Here is a 25,939-nt window from a genome sequence, read left to right as displayed (position 1 = left end):
TACTGTTCTCTCCTGGTGTAACCCAGGGACATATACTACTGTTCTCTCCTGGTGTAACCCAGGCGCATATACTACTGTTCTCTCCTGGTGTAACCCAGGCGCATATACTACTGTTCTCTCCTGGTGTAACCCAGGCGCATATACTACTGTTCTCTCCTGGTGTAACCCAGGCGCATATACTACTGTTCTCTCCTGGTGTAACCCAGGAGCATATACTACTGTTCTCTCCTGGTGTAACCCAGGCGCATACACTACCGTTCTCTCCTGGTGTAACCCAGATACATACACTACCGTTCTCTCCTGGTGTAACCCAGGCACATATACTACCGTTCTCTCCTGGTGTAACCCAGGCGCATATACTACCGTTCTCTCCTGGTGTAACCCAGGCGCATGTACTACCGTTCTCTCCTGGTGTAACCCAGGCGCATGTACTACCGTTCTACTACCGTTCTCTCCTGGTGTAACCCAGGCGCATGTACTACCGTTCTCTCCTGGTGTAACCCAGGCGCATACACTACTCTTCTCTCCTGGTGTAACCCAGGCGCATATACTACTGCTCTCTCCTGGTGTAACCCAGGCGCATATACTACTGCTCTCTCCTGGTGTAACCCAGGCGCATATACTACTGCTCTCTCCTGGTGTAACCCAGGCGCATATACTACTGTTCTCTCCTGGTGTAACCCAGGCGCATATACTACTGTTCTCTCCTGGTGTAACCCAGGCGCATATACTACTGCTCTCTCCTGGTGTAACCCAGGCGCATATACTACTGTTCTCTCCTGGTGTAACCCAGGCGCATGTACTACTGTTCTCTCCTGGTGTAACCCAGGCGCATATACTACTGTTCTCTCCTGGTGTAACCCAGACGCATGTACTACTGTTCTCTCCTGGTGTAACCCAGGCGCATGTACTACTGTTCTCTCCTGGTGTAACCCAGGCGTATGTACTACTGTTCTCTCCTGGTGTAACCCAGGCGCATGTACTACTGTTCTCTCCTGGTGTAACCCAGACGCATATACTACTGTTCTCTCCTGGTGTAACCCAGGCGCATATACTACTGTTCTCTCCTGGTGTAACCCAGACGCATATACTACTGTTCTCTCCTGGTGTAACCCAGGCGCATATACTACTGTTCTCTCCTGGTTTAACCCAGGCGCATATACTACTGTTCTCTCCTGGTGTAACCCAGACGCATATACTACTGCTCTCTCCTGGTGTAACCCAGGCGCATATACTACTGTTCTCTCCTGGTGTAACCCAGGCGCATATACTACTGTTCTCTCCTGGTTTAACCCAGGCGCATATACTACTGCTCTCTCCTGGTGTAACCCAGGCACATATACTACTGTTCTCTTCTGGTGTAACCCAGGCGCATATACTATTCTCTCCTGGTGTAACCCAGGCGCATATACTACTGTTCTCTTCTGGTGTAACCCAGACGCATATACTACTGCTCTCTCCTGGTGTAACCCAGCCACATATACTACTGCTCTCTCCTGGTGTAACCCAGGGACATATACTACTGTTCTTTCCTGGCGCAATCTTGGCACATATACTACTGCTCTCTCCTGGTGTAACCCAGGGACATATACTACTGTTCTTTCCTGGCGCAATCTTGGCACATATACTACCCTTGCAGAGCTGAATGCTGCTTAAAAATCTACGACTCCACATACTGAGCAAATTGCGTCCAACAGGTCCTCATTCTGTAGCTCTCTGCAGCGGTGAATGGACTACACTAACAATCCACCAATGATTAGTTCAAATAAGTAGGACAACCATTCTACACAGCATAAACAATGCATTCTAGATTATTCAATTTTTTCAACAAATGTACTTAAGCCGCTAAATGCTGACAGCAACAAAAAAAGGGGATACAGATTGATAGGATGGGCGCTAAGAAATAGTTTCCCTATACGCCACGGCGCCAGCAGCACATTGATTTGCAGCAAAGGAGTTAACAAAATGCACATATTGAGCTACACTCCCTAACCTATTGCTTGATAAAAAATAAATAAATGTAAAGTCTCCAAGCTTCTTTTGTTTTCCAAATGCAGTAAAATGAAGGAGTCATTGAGTGACACCTTCTTGTTTTTCCCCCATGCACTGATTAAGGCTCCTGCTGGAGGAAGCGGGGTAGTTCAGCTTTAAGGGACTGTATAAGACATTAGCCTCACGTTGCATGAGTGACGTCATCTGTTCTTGGCTGAAGCCTTTCTGTATTCTGTCTCTGGTTTCCAACCAAGGCTGCCGGGCTGACAGTGTGCACAAGGCAAAGATTCCCAGGTGAACTGATCAACCAACTGTCTCCTTTGTTACTTTATTATTATTGCTTGCAGAATGCTGATTTCACATTGATTGCATCTATTCTTCTCCTGGGCTTCACCTTTAATTGATCTAAAAAAAAAAAAATGTATATTTATTTTTTTTTGCAAGAGAGACTAAATGAATTAGGTGCATATTTTTCCTGCTACCAATCTGAGCTGCATGCATTTATTTTTTTCTATTGACTTTGAGTCCCTCAAAGGGACTAGCTGATCTTGCAAAAATATTTTCCATACTAGGCTCAGTATTTACCTTGCTTAAAGGGAACAGAGAAGATCTGACAGCAAATGTTAAGCCCTGTCTTCCTCTGCTGCCTGATCTAATCTTGGCTGTATCGTTGCTGAGACAGAAGGATAAGACAAAATCTTGGATTATTTGACAGCATAAAATGGGCTGAAATCCTAAACCTTATTTAAATTAGGCTTGTGTAACATGTAGGCACCCTTTGGTGGCTGGCTGGCTGGCTACTGTGGTTGTAGTGATACAGCTATTTCTGTTTAAAGGGACTGATAGTGCTGAATGATTTGTGTTGTTGTCCATGGTTCTGAAATGTCTTCCTTGCTTTACCTCCTCTCTCTCTTCCCCCCCCCCCTCCCTCACCTTGCGTTTCAGAGGAGACTGAGAGAAGAGCTGCTCTGAGGATGAGACACAGAAATACAAGTGATTGCGAGCCCCTGAGTAGAGAAATCTTTTAGTTGCTGATTATACGCTGCTGACAGTGAAAGGAGGAGCAGGATGGAGGCTGAAGGTGTTATGTGCGTGTTGTGAAACAAAAGATCAGTCTGGTTGCCCACAGGGAGCCTCCTGCCAGAGACACAACAGGGAGGCTGCATTGCTTTGCTGAGGGCGATCTAGCTAGCAGCCAGCGTTGCACTGATTTTCACCAATGCTGGGCGGTAAGTGCCTGCTGCTTCTGCCAATATCTTCCAGAGAGAATGCAGAGGGGAAGCAGCTTCTAGAGCTGTGGATCCATTTGGGCATCTCGTCTGCTCCCTCTAGTCCCATCTCTCTATCCCTGAAGCCGACTGTTTGCAGGCAACCTGCTGCCAGCCCTAGACTGCACACATCAGACTGAGAAGGTTGCTGGTAGGATCAAACTATGCTTCAGGCTCCAGTTGTACAGCAAGGCACTTAATTTGGAGGTCACTTGGTAGGTTGAAGTCAAAAGTCATTGTACCCATTTTCCCCAGTTAGTTGGGTTCATACTGATGACTTACCTGTATCTCACGGCAGCCAGAACTGATACTTGCTATGGATTTTGTGTATGCGAACATCAAGGTCTAAGCGTGTTTTTAGCCTTCCAAAAGCAGAGTCTGTGGGTACGGTCCGGCCTCCAGCAGAAGAACGACTGTCCATTGAGAAAATGTTGATGGGTCTATGAGAGTAAGGATGGCTGCTGGAAGATTACTGCTCTACGCTGGGCTCTCTCTAGCTCTGTGTGCCCTGGGCATGCTGGCTGTGGCTATTTGCTCTGACCACTGGTATGAGACGGATGCCAGGCGGCACCGGGAGAGGTGCAAAGGTTTCACAAACAGAAGAGTTGACCCTGGCTTCATTTATAATTCCAACAACAACCTTCCACTGAGGGCGAGCAGGTCAAAGTTAGACCACTGGGAGGGCAAGTTACTTCTAGCCAGGAACAGGAGGCAGCTCTTTGCGATGAGTGCTGCCGATGAATGCAATAGACAATACAATTCTACCAACATGGGCCTCTGGAGGAAATGCCACCGGCTAGGATTTGATCAAGACATAGAAGATATCATTGCCAAAGGTAGGATGTTTTTACATTGTGTTACACTATGGGGTTTGCATCATACTGTGTGCTGCAATAATCAACTTCAAAATGTTGGAATGCAACAAATATTTATTTTGTTCGATGTGGTTGATTGGCCAAATTTTGCACTGGGTGCATTTTCAGCAACTACGGTTATTTTTGAGGTTTGTATTCTGTTATATAAGTGCCCTGTGTTCAGAGTTGTCACAATTCACTCTCCGCTGGGCTCGATCAGTAAGACAATGATCTTGGCCATCTGCAGGTGGAGTAGATCTTATTGCACATTCTGTGGCTCATGTTTTTTTGAATTTCACTCATTGTGCCTCCAGATATAACTATTGTTCTTCCACTGAAAATGTATGATATTGATTTATCTAAATGGTGACTAATGTGAACCGCATGATAAAATAAAGGCTGCTTCATCTGTAAGTGTCCCAGAAAGGGACACGCTGCTAAACTTTGCCGTTTGTTATTATCTATGGAGACGTTTTGTATTATGTATGTTATGTTCTCTTAAAAATCATGTGGGCTATGAAAGTGTAACATATGCTGCAATAACCAACATAGGAGTAAGTGTGGAGGTGGAGTGTCCCAGGCTTCAGATGAATCACTCTACATTAAACTTCCTTGTTGATTAGTATTCATCTAACCAACCCTTTACTTTGCTGTTGGTCTAAATGGCTTTGGTCAGCAATTCCTGAGTGAGGTCTGAGCTGCCTTGACTGTGCGTATGGGTCCGATGTTACTCAATGTTACCGTGTTTCGCTATGTTTACAAGCATACGGATGCGGATGTGAGTAAGGGGAAGTGGGGGTCCTTATGTTAGGTTACGTACGCAATGCGAATGCAAACATTTACATATCCCCGCTGATATTAGCAACTGCGCTGCGTGCGTATAAGCAGAATAGCGATCAGTAGTGAATCAGGCCCACTATCTGCTATCATAAACAGTTTAGTGGATTTTCTTTGAGAGTTACGGCATTTAATTGAACTTCCCGAGCCGGGCTACATAGCTAAACAACCAGTGGCGGCTTCTACCTCCTGACTGCCGTTGCCCGCCTAAGTAGCAGCATTATTAGTGGAGGGGAAAAAAAAGGGTTCTCCACATGAGCACAAGCCCCTGGCTTCTAGGGACTGCATTGGCTGCAGGCCCTAGAAGCAGCACATGCTGGCCGTGATACTTGTGCATGTGTACAACCCCTCCTGTTTCTCCCCTGCAGATTCTAGGGACTGCATTGGTTGGAGCCCCTAGCAACGCTGCATATTATAGAGCTGGCAGAAAGGCAGGAGAGTGGCTTCCCATTGATAGAGCTATCTGCCGATCGCAGTCCAGACTGCCAGTCCAGCATGCGATTAGCAGATAGTCCTGCCAGCAGGAAGCCACTGCAATCACTGCTGCAGGCCCTAGGTAAAATCCGCCACTGTAACCAGCCAACATTCCTGTGACTCTGGCTTACTTAATTAGAAATGCTTATCCTTTAAGGAGGTACAAACTGTTACCTAATATCCAATGGAGGAAGCCATTTTGTGGGCGGAACCATTATTCAGCCTATTCAATCACTGGGAGCTGCCTCAGGCCCAAGTAATCCCACTGGCTCCTAGTGAATTGAAAATGTTGCATTCTGATGATATAGGTTCAGTTTTAAAAATGGCGCCCCTCACTGGTGCACAACGGTCAAAGTGCAGCGCAAAATCCCCTGCGCTGGCTCTGTGTCTCAGTTCACGCAGGGGCATCTAGATAGGAAGAGTTGGGCAAAGCAAGTACATGGTAGACTCAGCTAGTTTTGCAGAGTACTGGAATAATTCGATTTATAGTCCGGAGCGAGCTTTTTAAATCCAAAATGGAGGTGGAGGGGACAAATTTAGGAATGATCTTTGCTTTGCGGAAGGGCGCAAATACATTTTCACTCTGTAAATCTAAACAGAACAGTATTGTAGGAAAATTGAATGCCTTTATTTACTGAAAGTGATGGTTATATAACGGTGGTAGATTTGACTTTGGTGAACTGTTAGTACTGTTGCACAGTGTGCCTCTTGTCCATCTAACCTAGAAGTGCCTCAAGTTTGCGGAGATGTCTCCCACAGAGCGGGGAGTGGGCATTGCACATTCCTGGGTGCCTCACGTAGACGCACTGCTGCAAAATCAAAGATGGTTTGTGGTTAGCATCCAATGTGCTTCATGCTATAATTGAGGTTTCATGGGTGTGGGGTCCATTTCATGTACAAACTTATAAATATTAGTTTTTTTTTTTCAACTCTTAATGTTGGGAGGAAACAAAAAAGGGGAAAACTCGGAATAGCCAAAATTGCTAAATGATATTAATTATTAATGGCCACTTGTGTGTTTGGTACCTAATCGTATCACGTCAGCAAACCATTTTGGGAAGGACAAGCATGCAGAGATTCATCCAGTGGATAGAAGTAGCTCTTATAGGTTCTATGGTAGAGTGTCCATCACAGACAGGCCACAATGTATAAGTGCACTACTCTAGTTGGTGATGTAGCGGAATGCCGACTAGGGATTTATGATAGGCGTCGAAATACCGACGTCTATTATAATCCCGACGCCGGAATGCCGAGGGCGCCATCCCGAACGAAGGTAAGTCCAGGGCGCCCTTAGCATTAGCCGTGGGGGGGGGGGTTAGGATTTAAGAGTCTAGCGGTGTTAGGTTTGGGGGGGAGATTAGGGTTTAGCACCCCTAGGGGGGAGGGTTAGGCACTCCTCGGGAGGGTTAGGTTTAGGGAGTGGTAAGGGGGGGGTTAGGTACCCTCGGGGGTAGGTTAGGACTAAGGGGGAGGTTAGGGTTAGGCACCACTAAGGGAGGGTTAGGGGGGGGACAGGGGAGGTTAGAGATTTGAACAGCCGGCATTTCAATCCCCTTCCTCTAGTTGTAGTCATGTAACCTGAATGTGTTCCTTTCCCTCACACAGTGGAAGCGTCTCAGTGAAGTCACCAGTTTGCAGTGAATTGTTTTCTCATGAAACTTGCATTAGCCTACAGAGAAGCTGCCTCTGCTGTGCATAGTTGATAGCTATCCTCTACTACTATATACATATACTGAAATGATCTATTTTGTTTATGTTTAGTTTGTGTCCATGTAAGCTGTGGTTTGGGACAGGTCAGTTCATTGTCCTGGGCAATTCTGTGTGTTTTTTGCCAATTCATTGATCTGTCAGAGATAAACAGTAAAATGGACTTCTCATCATTTATACAGAGCAACAATGATATTTGTATGGGAGAGTATTCAATTCTCCCTAACGTTCGCATTGCAGTACATACATAAACACCTCTATGAGGTTCTAGCTGTATTCCAAAGTCACTTTGCAGACATCACCACCAACTGAATAACCCATACTTGCCTAGACTCCAGGAAGTCGCGGGAGGCTCCCGATTTTTCCCTGGAAGTGCAGGCAAATCTCTTGCATCCTGCCAACTTCCTAGGATGGGGAGATTTAATGGGGAATTTGCGGGTCCGCGATGAGGGGGTGGGGCTAAACAACACAATATGCATCATTTAGCCCTGCCCCCTCTTTGTGGACCTGCAAATAGCAGACCTTTCTGGGGAAAGGGGCAGGACCTAATGATGTCACCAGCCTGGCCACATCCCCTAACCAACCTTCAGGAGCAGCTGTCCAGGCTGCTTCCCGGAAAGCTTATCTACAAAGTAGGTAAGTATGGCCCTGTACTATATATAATATATATTTATTAACATTTATAGTGCATACATATTCCGCAGTGCTTGACAGAGAATATTTCAGTTATTCACATTATTCTGCGTCTTCATTGTATCAATTCGCCTGGGTTTTGCCTACAGGCTTGCACAAATTGGTGTCGTCGGAGAGGATGTAAGAGATTCTGGGGTAGGGAGTATGGTCATCGGTGCGTCCTGTTTTGCGGAGCATCGCAGAACAAAGATTTGTTATTGTACAGCGAGATTATTGTAGTGAGAGAAAGGGATGGAACATTTTTGTGCTTGCATGTTAGACTTCATCTGAAAAACGCGTGGGGGGAGGGGTAATGGACAAGATTGGGAACTCTGTAATCGGACCTTTGTGGTTAACAATACTCTTCCCACTTGGGTCCCAGTGGTTCCAGTATAATGAAGAGGTCTACTGTACATTATAGAGAAAATAACAAAAAACTAAATTCACACACAATTTTCAAATAAACTTGAATTGTATATTAAGCGTGACTCCCCAAAACTCTCATTCACCATTGTTATAAATAAAATAAAAACCTCTTATCTTCTATCTTGATCTCTTGTAATCCAATAGGAAAAAAAATCCCACCCCTCCATCCAGAAGAGCCCTAATAAAAAGGCCCACACATTGCCTCCGACCACTGGCCACGATTGGATGGGCCGTAGTTTTGTGGAATACCGGCTTTGATCATTTAGAATGGGGGGTTTGGAGGCAAGTCTTTTATTTAAATAAAGCTTCAGAAATCAGTTGAAAACAATTTTTAACCTCTTAACATCGGAGGTCTTGAAACTGGGACAGTGGCATGGTGGCAACACACTGGGGGCAGGGCCAAGCCCCCCCAGTTTGCATTACTAGCCCCCTTTCAGGCCCAAACAAACTCTAAAGCTGGCCACACACATGGCGATGTGCACACGATCAGCCGATGTGTACGATTTGTGTGCGATTTCCCTTGAAACTCTCCCCGGCAGCTCTGCACACGATCTGCCCACAATTTAGTGTCCAATCTTCATACGATCTCTCCTGCATCCAGACTGTCACAGTGCATCGCGTCCTAGATTGTCAGATCTGCCCTACTGCGCGGCAGATCTGACGATGCGATGTGCGACCAGCGGGGACTCACGATTCACTCTCAATTTGGCCATATTTTACACGATCTGTTGTTCCAATGTGTCAGAATTGGCCAGATCGGGTAAAATATCGCTATGTGTGTGGCCAGCATAAGGCACCCATAGTCCCCTTTTTTTTCTCTGAAAAAGCATGAGCTGCCGTTCGCCATGGGTATACACCTCACTCGCGCTTCCTCGTAAGGGACCCACTCTGTTTTCTTTTCACAGTAGAGTGAGAAACAAATGGATTCTAAGGCATCATGCCTGAGCTGCTAAGTTTAGCTGTAGGGCATTTGGATGCATTTAGTTATAGCTATGGCACAAATTTGTGTACTTATAGTTATACCCATTAATCAGGATGTCTTGGCCTTAGATATGACAATTATGATGACTTTTTGTTAGTTGAAAAAATTATTCCCAGCTGTTATCATATTAATATCATGTAAATTCTCCTATAAAACAGGACATTTTCCACCGCTGTTACACTGGGTGCCTCATGCCTCGTTGATGTTACTAGATCCAAAGGCAGCATTTTCAGAAAAGCAATATGTGTGTAGGTGACAAGAGCATTTTTTAATTCATTAAAACGTCACTGTTGTCACAACCGTGTGCAATTCACTTTTATGTACAGTATACACCTATAGAGATACCTGTTTGCTGTGGATGAAATTTGTACAGTGTTCTAAAGTGTTACAGCTTTTAGTGTTGGAAACTGCAGGGCCTGGGAGTAAAAATGATCAAGGGCCTATATTGTGAAGGGGAGGAGCTGTGACCAGTGCTGTATGGGTGGGGCCAGTACTGTGGGTGTGGCCATTGTGAGGACTGCTGTATCTGGGTAGCTCAACAACCTTGAGGTGTCGTTACTGAAAACCCTTCAATGGGAGGATCCCCTGTGGGTCATGTCTTACTGCCCATATTGCCTAAACTCCTCATTGACAGCATTACAATGCTGGTGAAAAGGGAGAAAGACAGCGCTTTGCAGCAGGGTATCCACTGTGGCTCCAAAAGGGACCAAGCATTGCTAATTGCAGCGAACACACGTTAAGTTGTTGTGATCCGCGGCGGCGGATCATCTTGGTGGCAGGTCCCAGTCGTATTAGGATACTGGGACACTGCATTATGCCTTGATTCCAGTTCCGGCTGTTGCAGGTAGCTGAAACTCTGTCTGTGTCATACTTACCTACTTTTGAAAAAGCATTTCAGGGAGATTGTGAAAGCAGCACCTATGAGCGTCGTTGTCTACCCATTTCATGCCTGGCATGCCAGCTGCCCCATAGTCCCCAGATATACCTGAGACCTTCATCATCTGCCGCTGCTAGTGTACTTGGTCTTTTACTCCTGTGCAAGTAACCATCTACCTACAGCTTCACTCCAGCTAGTTCAAGTAGTGGAAGGACTGCCACTTCTCCATTCAATCTGGTGTCTATTCAGCAGTCCTGCGGTCTCTTGTCGGTTGTGTAAGCCTCCTGAAGGCTTAAATCCAGGCGGCCACCAAAGTACCGGTGTGAGTATATATCACTAAGAGAACGGGTGGCTGCTATTGGTGGTAGTGATCTCTTGATGAAACGTGTTGTTCTTCTTATCAATAGAATATAATAATAGCACAGGGCTCCCTCCCAGGCAGCTGAGATAGTTCTGTCCTCCGGACCGTTTGACAGCTGACAGAACAATCCTTCTGCAGGCAGCACAAGCGGAAGCTTATTTTAAGTTCGTCCTATGATAGATTGATCAGCCTCCCTGATACAGTAATTGGGATGGTGGTGAGAGATTGCCACATCCGTTGTACAATAAGTGACACGCTGCCCATGCTAGATTTAATGCATTCGTGGAAATAACCAGCATTTGGGCAAAAGGCCAAATCATTTTCCATGGATAATCTGGGCTTGGCGATTTGCTGTACTCAGGTGGCTGCTTACAGCGCTTTTACATATTTGTGTATTAAAAGAAAATTGTTGCAACAGTTAAATTGAACATACGTATTATATGGAAAATATTCCCTATTTACAGTATATATCATGTATATAATGACTATTGTTCTATAAATGCTCAGGTGAAACGTACGAGTGGAGATGTAGCAAATCTTCTAAAGAGGACAGGTTGCCCCAAGCAACCAGATTCCCAGTCATTAGTAATTATGTATAGAATCCAGGTGAATATATGAACTTCATTTGATATATAGGTGCATTTTACAACACAGATTTCTTGCACTGGGTCAACAGGAGCCTGACGTCCTTCTCATTCTGCTATACGACTCTCAGGGGGCGATGTATGACCCGGCGATATGGGGGAGGAGATAACGTGCGCTGATACTGTTTCTTCCCCATGTAATAAGGTGGGGTTTGGTGGTAAATGACAGGAGTGCTATCATGTCATTTTCAGTGCTGCTACAAGATAGCAGCGGCGATATGCTGGGCAATGTATGAGCACTGTTCTGACCGCTGCAGCTGTCAATTTCGACAGCTGCAGTTGTCGTTGCCCTGACACCACAGCAAGGACAGCAGTGTACCTGGCTGCGGCGGCTGCTGGCTCTGAGCTGCACGCAAGATCTCACGATGCTTGCGAGATCTCGCGCATACCCAGTGGAGCTGGCCAGGAAGGGAGACACAGCACATCAGCACCAGGCTGATGCGCTGTGTGCTCTCCCGGGGATCACCGGAGGGGGGAGTTTTCACTTCCCCACTTTGGCAGATGAGATGTTAATACTGTACATCTCATCGGTACTACTTCCTGTTTCGCCTCGGTAAAGAGGCGAAACAGGAAGAGTTATAGTGGCACAATGCGTGGCGCTATAATACATCTCCCCCTCAGTACGTTACTGACACATCACTCATTTCCTGATATACTCTGTGCTGCTGGGGACCCTGCTCCTTCCACTATATAACTCTCAGTCGATGGCTTCCTGCTGACTCCAATAGCCTACTCCAGAGGTTCTCAAACTCGGCCCTCAGGACCCCACACAGGTCACGTTTTGCAGGTTACCCAGCAGGAGCACAGGTGTATTCATTACTCACTGACACATTTTAAAACATCCACAGGTGGAGCTAATTATTTCACTTGTGATTCTGTTTGATGTCCTGAGGACCGAGTTTGAGAACCTGTGCACTACTCACATCATGTTAGAGACGGTCTTGACTGACTATTTACATTCGATGGTGAGTCTCAGCGATTTCTGTCATGTGTGAGCCCCGTTTGCAAATCAAAGCATATAAAATCAAAGCATGAATCCGCTGACAGTCACCAGCAGATTCAAAGCACCACACAGCTCGTGCCCCAAAACTACACAGCACCAGTCCCATACTCGTCAGCCCAGGGCTGGAAATCCTCAGAAAGTGGGGACTCCAGCTCCCGAGGATCATTAAGCCCTAGACTGAAAGCCCGGGCCTCTTTCCCGCATCTCTGGAGGCGGTGGGTGCAGAGGTAATGTGGTAAAATAGAAATAATATTGTTCTTCAAAGTGGAACAACAGAACCCAGCAAGCCTGCCCCGGACAGTAAGGGCCTGCTGGCACATATAGTTCCACTGTAAAGAAAATATAAAAAAAAGACAGGATTCACACACTGACTGATGTGATCCTTTATTACACACACGTGCACTCATACACACTTCACACACACACACCTTCTCCTTGATGGGCTTGATGGCCTGATTCAGACTCGTTCGCTAGCAAGCGATCGCTCGGAGCGAGCATTGTTTTTCCAATTTGCGCATGCGTATGCTTCATATTGCGCGTGCACGAACTAGTACGAACGATGGGGTAACTCTCACTCGCTGCGCATAGACAGCCCAGCTAAATGAGTGACAGGAGGGTGGTAACAGGGGCGGGCCACTGGAAACGGGGTAGTGGAGGTGCGAACGCAGGCATGCCTGAGAATTTCTAACGCCGTTTCAGAGGCGTGCATAATTAACAGCCAGCGTCATAGGACACGTCACTTGCTTGAAATATACACTGAAGTGCTCGCAATGCTTGCGGCAGGGTAAAGTCAACCTCAAGCGCTGCGATTGCATCCGATGGTGCTCGATGTACCAATGGTTTCAAGCACTTCCGGGAGATGACGTGCGCAAGTGGGCATCTTAAGACAGGCTGGTGGGCATCTACAAACACAAAGTGATCGCTCTCCAAGACATAGTGGGTGTACTTATGACTTGCCCTGCGAGCGGCTGCCTTGACGTCACTTAGCCGAATTTCCATAAGCTGGGAGCAAGCACATCGCATCTAGTGAATGGGTCTGAATCAGGCCCTTGGTCCCCTTGTCCAGTAGAAGACCTGTCTTGGAAAAATTTAAAAGTGCACCTTCCCGAGCCCACAGACACACTGTACTGTATATACAATACAGAGACAATGACAGTACCCACTTTGTTCTCTGCACTATAGCGCTGATTGGCTAAGACTCAGACCACTCTCAGCCAATCAGCGGGCACTGCTGTAGAAACCACCCATTGATTGGCTGAGAGTACATGTCCCCACACCATGCACCCATACTAGATTATACTTACCTCTCCAGAGTCTGATGTTTACTGACACTGCAGACCTAAATCACCAGGAAAATTAGGCAGCGGTCTTTTTCCTGGAGATTTGTGCATGTGCAATAGAGACGTCTCTGTGAACATAGTGCAACGCCATTTTCCTGGAGAGCTGCGCATGCGCAGTAGACTCTGGCACAAAGCCAGAGTCTACTGCGCTGCCAGAGATTAGGGGGCCCTCAAGGACATCATGTTAGGGATGGCCATCAAGGGTTAAACAAAGGATGGTCAAAGGTTTCGCCATCAATTGCGGAGATCCAATGGTCCTCCGCCATCGATGGCACAGAGCCCAGTAATGTTTTTGTTTCCCCTGGCACCGGGACAGAGTCTAGCTCTGCCCCTGGCGTGACCCGTCAATGGTTATATGCCACTCAGGTTAACCACCTTGCCATAATACATTTCTACGCTACTTCCCCACACTACATCACTAATGCTACTTCCCCACACTGTATCACTATGCTACCTCCCCACACTGCATCACTATCCTACCTCCCCACACTACATCTATATGCTACCTCCCACAGTACATCACTATGCTACCTCCTTCACTACATCACTATGCTACCTCCCCACACTACATCACTATGCTACCTCCCTCACTACATCACTGTACTACCTCCCCACACTACATCACTATGCTACCTCCCCACACTGCATCATTATGCTACCTCCCACATTACATCAATATGCTACCTCCCACACTACATCACTATGCTACCTCCCCACAATGCATCACTATGCTACCTCCCCACACTACATCAATATGCTACCTCCCACGCTACAGCACTATGCTACCTCCCACACTACATCACTATGCTATCTCCTCCACTACATCACTATGCTACTTCCCCACACTACATCACAATGCTACCTCCCACACTACATCACCATGCTACCCCCCACACTACATCATCATGCTACCTCCCCAACTACATCACTAGCAAACCTCCCCACACTGCATCACTATGCTACCTCCCCACACTGCATCACTATGCTACCTCCCTCACTACAGCACTAGCAAACCTCCCCACACTGCATCACTATGCTACCTCCCCACACTGCATCACTATGCTACCTCCTTTACTACATCACTATGCTACTTCCACACACTATATCACTATGCTACCTCCACACTACATCACTATGCTACTTCCACACACTACATCACTATGCTACCTCCACACTACATCACTATGCTACCTCCCTCACTACATCACTGTTACCTCTCTCACTGCATCACTGTACTACCTCCCCACACTACATCACTGTACTACCTCCCCACACTACATCACTGTACTACCTCCCCACGCTACATCACTATGCTACCTCCACACACTACATCACTATGGTACCTCCACACTACATCACTATGCTACCTCCCCACACTACATCACTTCACTGCATCCTCACACTGCATAACTGCATTACTCCCCCACACCACATCACTGCAATATGTCACTTGCCTACCTCCCCACACTACATCACTTCACTGCATCCCCACACTGCATAACTGCATCACTCCCCCACACCACATTACTGCAATATGTCACTGCACTAACTCCCCACACTGCATCACTTCACTGGATCCCCACACTACATAACTGCATTACTCCCCCACACCACATTACTGCAATATGTCACTGCACTACCTCCCCACACTACATCACTTCACTGGATCCCCACACTACATAACTGCATTACTCCCCCACACCACATTACTGCAATATGTCACTGCACTACCTCCCCACACTAAATAACTTCACTGGATCCCCACACTACATAACTGTATTATTCCTCCACTCCATATCACTGCAATATATCACTGTACTACCTCCCCACACTACATCACTTCACTGGATCCCCACACTACATAACTGCATTACTCCTCCACACCACATCACTGCAATATATCACTGCACTACCTCCCCGCACTACATCACTTCACTGGATCCCCACACTACATAACTGCATTACTCCCCCACACCACATCACTGCAATATGTCACTTGCCTACCTCCCCATACTACATCACTTCACTGGATCCCCACACTACATAACTGCATTACTCCCCCACACCACATCACTGCAATATGTCACTTGCCTACCTCCCCACACTACATCACTTCACTGCATCCCCACGCTGCATAACTGCATCACTCCCCCACACCACATTACTGCAATATGTCACTGCACTAACTCCCCACACTGCATCACTTCACTGGATCCCCACACTACATAACTGCATTACTCCCCCACACCACATTACTGCAATATGTCACTGCACTACCTCCCCACACTACATCACTTCACTGGATCCCCACACTACATAACTGCATTACTCCCCCACACCACATTACTGCAATATGTCACTGAACTACCTCCCCACACTAAATAACTTCACTGCATCCCCACACTACATAACTGTATTACTCCTCCACACCATATCACTGCAATATATCACTGCACTACCTCCCCACACTACATCACTTCACTGCATCCCCACACTACATAACTGCATTACTCCCCCACACCACATTACTGCAATATGTCACTGCACTACCTCCCCACACTACATCACTTCACTGCATCCCCACACTACATAACTGCATTACTCCCCACACCATATTACTGTAACATGTCACTGTATTACCTCCCCATACTACATCACGTCACTGCATCCCCACACTGCATAACTGCATTACTCCCCCACACCACATTACTGCAACATGTCACTGCAGTAACTCCCCACACTGCATCACTTCACTTCATCCCCACACTACATAACTGCATTACTCCCCCACACCCAGTGCCAGATTAAGGCCCAAATGGGCCTGGAGCTGAAATTTATGAAGGGCCTATTGTATTCTTCCGCAGGGGTGTGATCAGTGTCACAGGGGTGTGACTAATGATGTGGGGGGCGTGACGAGTGTTGGGGAGTGGTCTGTACAGGGGGTGTGACTAGCACCATGATGGGCATAGTTAGCGCCTACCTTCCACCACCCCAATGACTCTCTCCTCTTCACATATATATTTGTGACCCCCCCTCCCCCCCACAGACACGTATTTTAGTAGGCCAATAGTACTCACCTATCGCATCACCTTTGTGCAGGCACAGGTGTAGGTATTGCTCCCTGTATACACTACCTTACCCACCACCCACTGAAATACCTTTCGCCCATCGATCAATGCTGTATATCGAATTCATACCATTCATAGAGACCATCTCTCAAACACTGAAGTACCCATCATTCACTATCGCTCATTGATTTCATATTTCACTATCTTTAATTCCTCTCACCACCACTCCCTGACCCTAATGCTAACACACTGATATACCCCTCACTCACCATCATGCCCATACCACATAACAGACACACAAATACCCCTCACTCACATCATGCCCAGACCACATAACAGACACACAAATGCGCCTCACTCACATCATGCCCTGACCACATAACAGACACACAAATACCCCTCACTCACATCATGCCCAGACCACATAACAGACACACAAATGCCCCTCACTCACATCATGCCCTGACCACATAACATGCATACATACCCTCACGCACCATCATGCCCTGACCACATAACAGACACACAAATACCCTCTCACTCACATCATGCCCTGACCACATAACAGACACACAAATACCCCTCACTCACCATCATGCCCTGACCACATAACAGACACACAAATACCCCTCACTCACCATCATGCCCTCACCACATAACAGACACACAAATACCCCTCACTCACCATCATGCCCTGACCACATAACAGACACACAAATGCCCCTCACTCACATCATGCCCTGACCACATAACATGCATACATACTCCTCACTCACATCATGCCCTGACCACATAACAGGCACACATACCCCTCACTCACCATCATGCCCAGACCACATAACAGGCACACATACCCCTCACTCACCATCATGCCCAGACCACATAACAGACACACAAATGCCCCTCACTCACATCATGCCCTGACCACATAACAGACACACAAATACCCCTCACTCACCATCATGCCCAGACCACATAACAGACACACAAATACCCCTCACTCACCATCATGCCCAGACCACATAACAGACACACAAATGCCCCTCACTCACATCATGCCCTGACCACATAACAGACACACAAATACCCCTCACTCACCATCATGCCCAGACCACATAACAGACACACAAATGCCCCTCACTCACATCATGCCCTGACCACATAACAGACACACAAATACCCCTCACTCACATCATGCCCTGACCACATAACATGCATACATACTCCTCACTCACATCATGCCCTGACCACATAACAAGCACACATACCCCTCACTCACCATCATGCCCAGACCACATAACAGACACACAAATGCCCCTCACTCACATCATGCCCTGACAACATAACAGACACACAAATACCCCTCACTCACCATCATGCCCAGACCACATAACAGACACACAAATGCCCCTCACTCACATCATGCCCAGACCACATAACAGACACACAAATGCCCCTCACTCACATCATGCCCTGACCACATAACAGACACACAAATACCCCTCACTCACATCATGCCCTGACCACATAACATGTATACATACCCCTCACTCACCATCATGCCCAGACCACATAACAGACACACAAATGCCCCTCACTCACATCATGCCCAGACCACATAACAGACACACAAATGCCCCTCACTCACATCATGCCCTGACCACATAACAGACACACAAATGCCCCTCACTCACATCATGCCCTGACCACATAACATGCATACATACCCCTCACTCACCATCATGCCCAGACCACATAACAGGCACACATACCCCTCACTCACCATCATGCCCAGACCACATAACAGACACACAAATGCCCCTCACTCACATCATGCCCTGACCACATAACAGACACACAAATACCCCTCACTCACCATCATGCCCAGACCACATAACAGACACACAAATACCCCTCACTCACCATCATGCCCAGACCACATAACAGACACACAAATGCCCCTCACTCACATCATGCCCTGACCACATAACAGACACACAAATACCCCTCACTCACCATCATGCCCAGACCACATAACAGACACACAAATGCCCCTCACTCACATCATGCCCTGACCACATAACAGACACACAAATACCCCTCACTCACATCATGCCCTGACCACATAACATGCATACATACTCCTCACTCACATCATGCCCTGACCACATAACAAGCACACATACCCCTCACTCACCATCATGCCCAGACCACATAACAGACACACAAATGCCCCTCACTCACATCATGCCCTGACCACATAACAGACACACAAATACCCCTCACTCACCATCATGCCCAGACCACATAACAGACACACAAATGCCCCTCACTCACATCATGCCCAGACCACATAACAGACACACAAATGCCCCTCACTCACATCATGCCCTGACCACATAACAGACACACAAATACCCCTCACTCACATCATGCCTTGACCACATAACATGCATAAATACTCTTCACTCACATCATGCCCTGACCACATAACAAGCACACAAATGCCCCTCACTCACATCATGCCCAGACCACATAACAAGCACACAAATGCCCCTCACTCACATCATGCCCAGACCACATAACAGACACACAAATACCCCTCACTCACCATCATGCCCAGACCACATAACAGACACACAAATACCCCTCACTCACATCATGCCCTGACCACATAACAGACACACATACTCCTCACTCACCATCATGCCCTGACCACATAACATGCATACATACCCCTGACTCACATCATGCCCAGACCACATAACAGACACACAAATGCCCCTCACTCACATCATGCCCTGACCACATAACATGTATACATACCCCTCACGCACCATCATGCCCTGACCACATAAGACACACAAATACCCCTCACTCACATCATGCCCTGACTACATAACAGACACACAAATGCCCCTCACTCACATCATGCCCTGACCACATAACATGCATACATACCCCTGACTCACCATCATGCCCTGACCACATAACAGACACACAAATACCCTCACTCACCATCATGCCCTGACCACATAACAGACACACAAATACCCCTGACTCACATCATGCCCTGACCACATAACAGACACACAAATGCCCCTCACTCACATCATGCCCTGACCACATAACATGCATACATACTCCTCACTCACATCATGCCCTGACCACATAACAGGCACACATACCCCTCACTCACCATCATGCCCAGACCACATAACGGGCACACATACCCCTCACTCACCATCATGCCCAGACCACATAACAGACACACAAATGCCCCTCACTCACATCATGCCCTGACCACATAACAGACACACAAATACCCCTCACTCACCATCATGCCCAGACCACATAACAGACACACAAATACCCCTCACTCACCATCATGCCCAGACCACATAACAGACACACAAATGCCCCTCACTCACATCATGCCCTGACCACATAACAGACACACAAATACCCCTCACTCACCATCATGCCCAGACCACATAACAGACACACAAATGCCCCTCACTCACATCATGCCCTGACCACATAACATGCATACATACCCCTCACGCACCATCATGCCCTGACCACATAACAGACACACATACTCCTCACTCACATCATGCCCAGACCACATAACAGACACACAAATACCCCTCACTCACCATCATGCCCTGACCACATAACAGACACACAAATACCCCTGACTCACATCATGCCCTGACCACATAACAGACACACAAATACCCCTGACTCACATCATGCCCTGACCACATAACAGACACACAAATACCCCTCGCTCACCATCATGCCCTGACCACATAACAGACACACAAATACACCTTACTCACCATCATGCCGACCACATAACAGACACACACAAATACCCTCAATCACATCATGCCCTGACCACATAACAGACACAAATATCATTTTCAAAATCTGACATAAAAAGAAAAACACCAAATTAAATTTATAAAATTTTAATTTCTTAAATTAAATTGTCCTACCTCTCAATTGGCCTGTTGTTATTCACTCCTCCTCCCGCTGGCTGCATTACGCAGAAGCTTCTCTATGGATGTCTTTCTGTCACTGGCCTGGGACACAGGGGTATCCCATTTTAAAAGGGGGTTCACAAAATACAAAAGAAATAATGGCACAAATACAGTATATAAATAAATACACTGGTAAATAGAATATATATTATGCTTGTAATAATAATGTTAGTGTAAATGCTATCTAAATATATTAACCTCAAAAATTCTCATAGACAAGGTAAATGGGGTAAAGTAATAAAAAGTAACTGACAATTATCTATTCTGACGAAGCCCATTTACCTTCTTGGCTTTATATATTCAGATAGACAGCCTTTATTCTAATATTACTATTGCAGTCAAAATATCCATTTTATTTAGATTATTCTTTCCATCTTATATTTTTTCTTTGTGTTATCCTCCTTTGATATGTCTGATTGTACCTCTCTTGGTCTCTATGTCCTGTATTGTTTACCCCCTCACCTCATAGCTATATGTTCTGTCTGGACCAAAATTGCAATAGATAGCACCTATCCTTGTGTATCACTGCCTATTTCCCTATAGACTGTAAGCTTGCGAGCAGGGCCTTCCTACCTATATATCTGTGTGTTATTACCTAGTTTTGTTCTATTTATGATTCCAATTGTAAAGCGCAACGGAATATGCTGCTCTACATAAGAAACTGTTAATAATAATAATATGTGTTGCACTAAGCTCCCAACCTCATCTGTATGTTCTGTCTTGTGCTACTCTGTGTCCATAATGATGGACACAGAGGAGGAGGAAGGGGGACACAACACCGAACATACAGTTGAGGGGGTCATCTGTATGTTCTGTCTTGTGTCCCCCTTCCTCTTCCTCTGTGTCCATCATTATTTACTCTAAGCCTCCTCTGTGTCCATTATTATGTCCTCTCCTCTGTATCTATTATTATGTCCTCACTTATGTCCATTATTATGTCCCCCCCGCATCCATTATTATGTCCTCCCACCCTTTGTCCATTATTATGTGTCCCCCTTTGTCCATTATAATGTGTCCCTCTTTGTCCATGATTATGTCCTGCCCCTCTGTGTCCATTATTATGTCCCCCTCCCTCTGTGTCCATTATTATGTCCCATGTGTCCATTATTATGCCCCCCCCCCGTGTCCATTATTAAGCCCCACCTCGGTGTCCATTATTATATTTCCCCGAGTCCATTATTATGCCCCCCCTAATGTGTCCATTATTATATTCCCCCGAGTTCATTATTATGCCCCCTCTCTGTGTCCATTATTCCCCCCTCTATGTCCATTATTATGTCCCCCCGTGTTCTTTATTATGCCCCATCTTTGTGTCCATTATTACCCCCCTTTTATGTCCATTATTATGCCCCCTCTGTGTCCTTAAGTATATGCCATCCCCCTCTGTATCCATTTTTATATCCCGCTGTGTGCATTATTATGCCCCCCCTCTTTGTCTATTATCATGTACCATCAGTTGTGCATCATTATGTCCTGACCCCTCTGTGTCCATTAGTATGTGCCATCCCCCTCTGTGTCCATTACTATGCTCCCCTCCCTGTGTCCATTATTATGCTTCCCTTCTGTGTCTATTGTTATGTCCCCCCCTTGTGTGCATCATTATGTCCTCTTCCCTCTGTGTCCATTAGTATGTGTCACTGCCATCCCCTTCTGTGTCCATTACTATGCCCCCTCTCAGTGTCCATTATAGTGTTCTCCCCTTCCCACTCTCTGCGCACGTTTCCCTCTTCACGTAGTTCACTTACCTTCTCTATTGTCTGTTCCTCTGCCTCGGCTCCGGTCTTCTCCCCACATGCACTGACAGGAAGGTCAGGTCACGAGCTGTCGGCGTCAGGTGTGTCTCCTCCTTAGTCCACCACGAGAGCCCGGCGCAGGCCGCGTGGTAGCATCTATGTGACGTCACGCGGCTTGATATCACATGGTGTAGAGGAGGAGCTGAGATACCCTACGCGGCGCAGGAAGAGCTTGTGAACTGAAGCTTTCCACTGCGCCGCTCAGGCAGCCAAGACTCGTTCTCCCGGGTGGGCGGGATTGGGAGGGTGGTGTGGATTGGAGGTGGTGGTTGGGGGTGCGGTTTGAAAGAACAAGCGGCCGTCCGAGGTCCTCCCCTAACAGGAAAAAAAATTGTTCCTGTCTGCAGCGCATCCTCCTTGGTGGTGTGGGCCTATTTTCATGGGAGGGCCTGGAGCTGTAGCTCCACCCGCCCCATTGTTAATCCGGCCCTGCCCACACCACATTACTGCAACATGTCACTGTACTACTTCCCCACACTGCATCCTCACACTGCATAACTGGATTACTCCCCCACACCACATTACTGCAACATGTCACTGTACTACTTCCCCACACTGCATCCTCACACTGCATAACTGCACTACCTCCCCACACTACATAACTGCATTACTCCTCCACACTACATAACTGCACTACCTCTACACATTACGTAACTGCTCTACATAAATGCACAACCTCACCACACTACATAATTGCAGTACCTCTCCACTGAGGATGGGGATGGGAGGAGTAGAAAAAAAGATGGAGGCAGATGGGCAAAGGAGCATGAAGCGGGGCTGTCCTGGTCCTTGGAGGGACTGCTCTCTACGTCTGACTGCTTCATTACAGTGCAACAGCCAATGGGCAGCTGGTCCTGGAGGAGGGACAAGCCACAGCATCAGAGCATGTTAGGCGGGCAACACTGATGCACTGCCTGACATTGCTGGCGCCCCCCCCCCCCCCAGTGACATTCTTGATATCAGTCACGCTGTACTGCACGGGTGACAAACTGCAGCGCATCCTGTGGATCTATTTTCATAGGGGGCCTAGAGCTGCAGCTCCACCCACCCCAGTGTTAATCAGGCCCTGCTACTCAGTGACTACAGTTCTGCAAACATAAGAACGGATAATAAGTATGTTAACAAGCAAAAATATGTACAGTGCTCTACAGCTCTACAGAACAAAAAAAGGACAATCAAATGTTAGAAAAAATATGACATAAGTGTACACAAGGAATTAAAAAAAAAACAAAAAAAAACAGTAAACAGAAATAGTCGCTTTTTGTGTGAAGGAATTATTTGTAATGCCAGGGGTTAGGAAGATGTGGACAACCCCCATTGGACTGGACTCCATAAGACTGACAAATTGGGGAAGTGAGTAGTGCATTCTCTGCTACCTTGCAGAGACATAACTTCCTGATCATGCATTGGCCATAACCTCCTGCACTGTTTAATATAAAATCTGACACTTTAAAGGCTTTATTAAACTTCAAGTCAAAGTAAGGACATGATTACTCTATATCCATTGCATAACGGAGAATTCCCACTCCGGAGACCTGCTGTGGATATGGGGTGACCTGGCACAAAATTTTAACTTTTCCAAATGATGGGCCTGATTTTGGATTTGCACGCTGCTGCGTCTTTTACCGTAGGCGTGTCTGTGACTTTATGCTAATATCAGTACACAGGGGTTTATCTAGGGGTCCGAACGCCCCCAGCAAAGTAATGGAATGGCACCCCTCCACCCATATTTTCTGTATAAATACACTCTGCACTTATAACCTCCCCTAGCCATGTCTCATCTGCCAGCACCTCTTCTGTCTCCCCAGCCACCCCCCTTCAGTCTCCCCAGCCATCCCCCTTTTGTCTCCCCAGCCATTCCCCTTCTGTCTCCCCAGCCATTCCCCTTCCTGTCTCCCCAGCCATCCCCTTCCTGTCTCCCCAGCCATTCCCCTCCTGTCTTCCCAGCCATCCCCTTCCTGTCTCCCCAGCCATCCCCTTCCTGTCTCCCCAGCCATTCCCCTCCTGTCTCCCCAGTCATCCTCCTCCTGTCTCCCCAGCCACCCCCCTTCAGTCTCCCCAGCCATCCCCCTTTTGTCTCCCCAGCCATTCCCCTTCTGTCTCCCCAGCCATTCCCCTTCCTGTCTCCCCAGCCATCCCCTTCCTGTCTCCCCAGCCATTCCCCTCCTGTCTTCCCAGCCATCCCCTTCCTGTCTCCCCAGCCATCCCCTTCCTGTCTCCCCAGCCATTCCCCTCCTGTCTCCCCAGTCATCCTCCTCCTGTCTCCACAGCCACCCCCCTTCTGTCTCCACAGCCATCCCCCTTCTGTCTCCCCAGCCATCCTCCTCCTGTCTCCCCAGCCATCCTCCTCCTGTCTCCCCAGCCATCCTCCTCCTGTGTCCCCAGCCATCACCCTCCTGTCTCCCCAGCCACCCCCCTCCTGTCTCCCCAGCCATCCCCATTCTCTCTTCCCAGCCATTCCCCTGTCTCCCCAGTCATCCTCCTCCTGTCTCCCCAGCCATCCCCCTTCTGTTTCCCCAGCCATCCCCTTTCTGTTTCCCCAGCCATCCTCCTCCTGTCTCCCCAGCCATCCCCCTTCTGTCTCCCTAGCCATCATCTTCCTGTCTCCCTAGCCATCATCTTCCTGTCTCCCTAGCCATCCTCCTCCTGTCTCCCCAGCCATCCCCCTTCTGTCTCCCCAGCCATCCTCCTCCTGCCTCCCTAGCCATCCCCCTTCTGTTTCCCCAGCCATCCTCATCCTGTCTCCCCAGCCATCCTCCTCCTGTCTCCCCAGCCATCCTCCTCCTGTCTCCCCAGCCAGTCCCCTGCTGTCTCCCCATCCAGCCCCCGCAGCCCACATATACATACTTACCATCTCTTGTATCTGGCTGCGGGTGGCCATCTCCGATGACTCCACAGTACAATGATGCGGTACGTATGACGTGATGACGTCACACACACCTTGTCTCAATGGCTAGTGGCTGCCAGGCCCTGAACATCGTAGGTGCATACCTGGGACTCCTTGGCAGTCTCATCTTTATACTACCCCCTGACCACGGATGACGCCGCCAGACGGCGCCTCCCTTCGGCCGGCGCCCCTGGCGAGTGCCATCCTGGCCAAGGGGTAGATATGCCTCTGTCAGTACAAGCCCTTCCCGGGTGTACAGCCGTGCGTCTGAGTGTGCAAGTACAGGGATGCCCATTTTGAGTGTCGGAATCCTGCTTGGTGGGTCTTTAGACAAGTACCATCAGATGCAAAATGGAAGGTTAGTGTATGGCTTCCAATGTTAGCGAATATATTTCAGAGTTCGAAGAGAGTTCTGTGACACCCCTGTGACAGCCCCATAAACATGCCCATATATATATATATATATATATATATATATATATACAATGCGGTGCACCGGCACTCCCAGACTCCGTGTCATGGGGCATATAGCCCAATATTTGCTCTGGTGCCCTCCAAGGGGGACAGCACCCCCAAACTGTATAAATAACAAAGGTCAGGCGGCACTCAGAGTCTTAGAAAATTCAATACCCTCACCAGAGGGGTTTAATGTTTCGAGGTGAATCCACCCCTCCCCTTATGTTGTCCTGAGGAAGGGGTGGATTC

At 47.6% G+C, this 25,939-nt stretch overlaps 1 protein-coding gene across 1 annotated transcript in view; it reads left to right on the top strand.

The window, feature by feature from the left end:
• Window positions 1–3,631: 3,631 nt before the first annotated feature.
• Window positions 3,632–25,939, top strand: part of TMEM178B (transmembrane protein 178B) — a 408,058-nt gene continuing 385,750 nt past the window's right edge. Inside the window, exon 1 of the mRNA XM_088448759.1 lies at window positions 3,632–4,096. Within this exon, the coding sequence (XP_088304885.1) occupies window positions 3,703–4,096 (394 nt within the window). The 5' untranslated portion in view covers window positions 3,632–3,702. The remainder of the gene's footprint in view (window positions 4,097–25,939) is intronic.

Source organism: Taudactylus pleione, unplaced genomic scaffold (genome assembly GCF_031769625.1).
Source record: "Taudactylus pleione unplaced genomic scaffold, aTauple2 ptg000465l, whole genome shotgun sequence".
NCBI classification, from domain to species: Eukaryota; Metazoa; Chordata; class Amphibia; order Anura; family Myobatrachidae; genus Taudactylus; species Taudactylus pleione.
This window is presented reverse-complemented; position numbering and strand designations above follow the sequence as displayed.